Raw genomic sequence first — 4,760 nt, forward strand, 5'->3', positions numbered from 1 at the left:
TTTTTAAACCTTAAAATCCTACAATGATTGTCTTGTATAAAAATGAAAGCTGTTCCCGTGGTGGGCTTATCAGTAGGATTTCTGGCAGCCGGAGTGTGCAGCAGAGCCTCTGAGCTGCTTGGATTTGTAGTGACTGGGCTCAGCTACCAGCAAGGTCTGATCATACTAGATAAGGATGTCTTTGATCTCTTTCTTGAAGCCTCATCCACATATTTCTTGGAATGGGCCACCTGGGCTTTGGAGATGCGCTAGAGGATTGCATAAACCTGGACCAGGTGACCCATAATTTAAATGGATAAGTTGTATGATATATAAGTTTGATCTCCATAAATCTACTTTTTAAAAATAGTTCAATGAACTCCCAATTATCCTTTACTCAGTTTCATCAATTATTTATATTTTGCTCCATTTACTTTGTCATATTCTCTCTCTCTCTAGATATACATATATATGTATGTATATGTATATATCTTTTCTGAAAATCATTTGGGATGATTGTGGAATACTACTCAGCAAGAAAAGAATGAACTATTTGTATACACAATATGAATGAATCTCATAATAATTACGCAGAGCAAAAGAAACCAGACCCAAATAATAGAGTATATATATTGTGTGTTTCCATTTACATAAAATGATGGAAAATGCAAACCAATCAATAGTGACACAATACAGAACTGCTGTTGCCTGGGAGATGAGGTGGGAGGCTGGAAAGGGCAAGAGAAAAGGGTTACAATAGGGCACAAGAAAGCTTTCTGGGGGTGAGGAAGATGCTCTTCTTCTTCTTCTTCTTTTTTTTAGTAGGCTTCCTACCCAGCATGAAGCCCAATGCAGAGCTTGAACTCACAACCCTGAGGTCAAGACCTGAGCTGAGATCAAGATTTGGAAGCTCAACCCACTGAGCCACCCAGACATCCCAGGAATATGGTCTTTATCTTGATTATGGTGACAATTTTATGAATGTATACATAAGTGAAAATTTACCAAACTGTATACTTTAAATATATACTATGTATTGCAGGTCAATTGTTCCTCAAGTAAAGGTATTAAAAGCTTTTCAAGTTGCGCACTTTGAGGATAAGCAATATATTGTCTATCTATTGTATCTCAGTAAAGCTGTTAAAAGAGTCAGAAGACAAATGAAAACTGAAAAAATACTTTTAAATCATAAGAGAAGGGCTAATTTTCTTTTTTTTTAAATTTTTATTGTTATGTTAATCACCATACATTACATCATTAGTTTTTTTTTTTTTTTAAAGATTTTATTTTTATTTATTTGACAGAGAGGGGCACAGCGAGAGAGGGAACACAAGCAGGGGGAGTGGGAGAGGGAGAAGCAGGCTTCCCGCAGAGCAGGGAGCCCGATGCGGGGCTCGATCCCAGGACCCTGGGATCGTGACCTGAGCCGAAGGCAGACGCTTAACGACTGAGCCACCCAGGTGCCCCTACATCATTAGTTTTTGATGTAGTGTTCCATGATTCATTGTTTGTGTATAACACCCAGTGCTCCATGCAGAACGTGCCCTCTTTAGGGCTAATTTTCTTTTTTTTTTTTTTTTTTTTTTTGAAAATTTTTTGCTACTTTTTTTTTTTTTTTAAGATTTTTTTATTTATTTATTTGAGAGAGAGAGAATGAGAGAGAGCAAGCACATGAGAGGGGGGAGGGTCAGAGGGAGAAGCAGACTCCTTGCCGAGCAGGGAGCCCGATGCGGGACTCGATCCAGGGACTCCAGGATCATGACCTGAGCCAAAGGCAGTCGCTTAACCAACTGAGCCACCCAGGCGCCCTAGGGCTAATTTTCTTAATATAAAATCTCTAACAAATCAATAAGAAAAAACCTAAAAACAACTGGAGTGAAGGATATGACAGTTCATGAAAGAGCAAAATAATTGGCTCTTAAACATAAGAAAAGATAGTTGACCTCATTTGTGAAAGGAAAAATTCAAATTAAAGCTCCACTGACACTGTTTTTCTGCTCTTAAATGGGCAAATAGCCAAAAAGTTCATAAAACACAATATTGGCATGAGTCTGGGGAAACAGGTGCCCTTCCACATAGAGGTAAGTGTATGGACTGGTGCAACAGCTAAGAAGGATGATTTAATAATATGTATCTATCTATCTAATGGCTGTATCTTTCTACATCCTTCCACTTCTTGGAATTTTTTTCTATGGACATACTTGTGTAAGTGCTAAGTGACCTTTGTTCAATGTTACTCATTGAAGTTTTATTGTAATAGTTAAAGAATGGCAACAATCTAAATGCCTATCCATTGGAGATTGGTGAAATATAGTTAAGCCATTAAATGGAGTATTGTGCATTGGTTAAATAGAACAAGAATGCTTTTTATAAGTAGGAATGAAATAATCTCATCTTAAGTGAAAAAAGCAAGGTACAGAACAGTGTGTATATTGTGCTACCATATGGATTAAAAATAAGTCTACAGGGGCGCCTGGGTGGCTCAGTTGGTTAAGAGTCTGCCTTTGGCTCAGGTCATGATCCCAGGGTCCTAGGATGGAATCTGCGTCAGGCTTCCTGCTCAGCGGGGAGTCTGCTTCCGCCTCTCTCCCCACCCCCAGCTCATGCTCTGTCTCTCAAATAAATAAATAAAATCTTAAAAAAAATAAGTCTACAGATGCATATGTACCACAATAAACCTAAGACTGTGGAAAGGCACGCAAGCAACTGGTTAACAATGGTTGCCTCTAGGGAGTGGTTTGAGGAAAAGTTTTGGGTTTTTTTTAAGATTTTTATTTATTTATTTATTTGACAGAGAGACAGCGAGAGCAGGAACACAAGTAGGGGGAGTGGGAGAGGGAGAATCAGGCTTCCCGCCGAGCAGGGAGCCCGATGTGGGGCTCGATCCCAGGACCCTGGGGTCATGACCTGAGCCGAAGGCAGTCGCTTAACCAACTGAGCCACCCAGGCGCCCCAGGAAAGGTTTTGAATAAGTGTTTTTCCTACCTCTTTTTTAAAATAAGAGTCCAATCTTGAATCATTTGAATATATTTTCTATGTTTAAAAAAAGCCCCTTGATTACTCACACTAATGAACCCCTCTGGGGCTGTGGAAATTTTAGCTCATAAATGAATTTGTTTTGTTTTACAGTTCTCCCTCATCTTTCCCTCTCCCTCTCCTCATTCTTTCCACCAGCATTTAAAAAAATAAGTTTATTTTTAATCCAACATTCCTGGGTGTTTTGCAGCAGAAAAATAATTTGTATTTTCAGGTTACATAGTTCATAATATTTCTAGATTGAAGTCTTCATTATGTCTTAACATACTTTTGGAGGTAGAAGCTGGGTGAAGAAGTCTAAACATTTTTTTTTTTTAAACAAAAGGTCTCACATATTTATTACCGAACCAACCTACTGGTGCAGAAGCAAAGTAACAGGGAAAAATAATTTCCCAGATAAAACATGTCTATTGTTCAGGCAGTAGTGATGTTTAAGAGCGATAGGATTCTGGCATGTGACCTTTATGCAGTGTAAATTTGTGTGCTATCTCATGCGCGATCCTCTTATAGAGCTGGCTTGGTTCTTCTCCAATGCTTCCTCTTGGAGTTGTACCTGATTTTATTACCAGTTTTCATCCAAATCAACTGGGGAGTAGGACGATTCTGCTTTTGTTTCTTGGCCAGGAATTGCTTGACCTTGAAAGTCTTGTAAGAAGACATGGCGGGGAATAGTTAACTGCACAGACCAAGATGGCAGAGAAAAGGAGGCAAGTCTAAACATTTTTTAACACTTCAGAAGCATATTGCCAAATTGCTCCTTGCAAGATAATACTAATTTAAATTCTCACTTGCAGTTAATGGAAGTGCCCCTTTTCTTGAATTCTCATTGGTATTTGTGCTATCATTTTTTAAATTCCAATTTGATGGGCTAAATTCCTATCTCATTATTTTAACTGGCATGTTCTTTTTTTTTTTTAAGATTTTATTTATTTATTTGACAAAGAGAGACAGCAAGAGCAGGAACACAAGCAGGGCGAGTGGGAGAGGGAGAAGTGGGCTTCCTGCCGAGCAGGGAGTCCTATATGGGACTCGATCCCAGGACCCTGGGATCATGACCTGAGCCGAAGGCAGACGCTTAATGACTGAGCCACCCAGGCGCCCTTAACTGGCATGTTTTAAATTGTAATGAGTTTAATCACTTTTTCAAAGTTATATTGGTCATTTGAGTTCTTTTTTAATCTTTTTTTAAAATTATGTGATACATGGATTACGTTTTTCTGATATATGATACAAACTATATTGAAATATGCAAATATGTTAATATTTGGCATTACATTAGGAATCTAACTGGATTTTTCCAGAGTTAACAAATTTTTAGAGCAACCGTTATTAAAAATCTACTCTTTCTCTATTGATCACCAAAGTGCTTCACTAATTCTCAGTCCCTATGTATTCTTGGATGCATCACAGAATTTAGAATCTGGTTCGTTGACCTTTGTGTCTAGTATCATAGCAGAACTACATTGTCTAATCCTTTTTGCTTAAAAGTTTTAATTCCACTCTTTATTCTTTTGTTATAGAATTTTGGAATTGGAAATTTAAGTGGAATTACATTAAATTTATAAATGATATGTAGGAGATTTGAAATTTTACAACATGACTTCTTGTTATCAGGGTTTTTAAGACCACTTTTATATTCCCCAGTGAAATTTTGTATTTTTTTTTTTAATGTCGGCACTGCATATTTCTTGTTGAGTTTACTCTGAGGTGTTGGAATTTATAACCCCTTCCCCAGTGATTGGGTT

The 4,760-nt window shown here is 37.8% G+C and overlaps 1 protein-coding gene across 1 annotated transcript; it reads right to left on the reverse strand.

Annotated features, from left to right (window-relative positions):
- Window positions 1-3,519: 3,519 nt before the first annotated feature.
- Window positions 3,520-3,675, reverse strand: LOC123324037 (putative 60S ribosomal protein L39-like 5). Its single transcript, XM_044912643.1, has one exon. It carries the CDS (start codon window positions 3,673-3,675, stop codon window positions 3,520-3,522), a length of 156 nt encoding a protein of 51 aa, XP_044768578.1.
- Window positions 3,676-4,760: the final 1,085 nt, after the last annotated feature.

This window comes from Neomonachus schauinslandi, chromosome 2 (assembly GCF_002201575.2).
Source record: "Neomonachus schauinslandi chromosome 2, ASM220157v2, whole genome shotgun sequence".
Lineage (NCBI taxonomy): Eukaryota > Metazoa > Chordata > Mammalia > Carnivora > Phocidae > Neomonachus > Neomonachus schauinslandi.

Coding starts and splice junctions, on each gene's coding strand:
- LOC123324037 (XM_044912643.1), bottom strand. CDS start 3,675: ATGTCTTCTTACAAGACTTTCAAGGTCAAGCAATTCCTGGCCAAGAAA.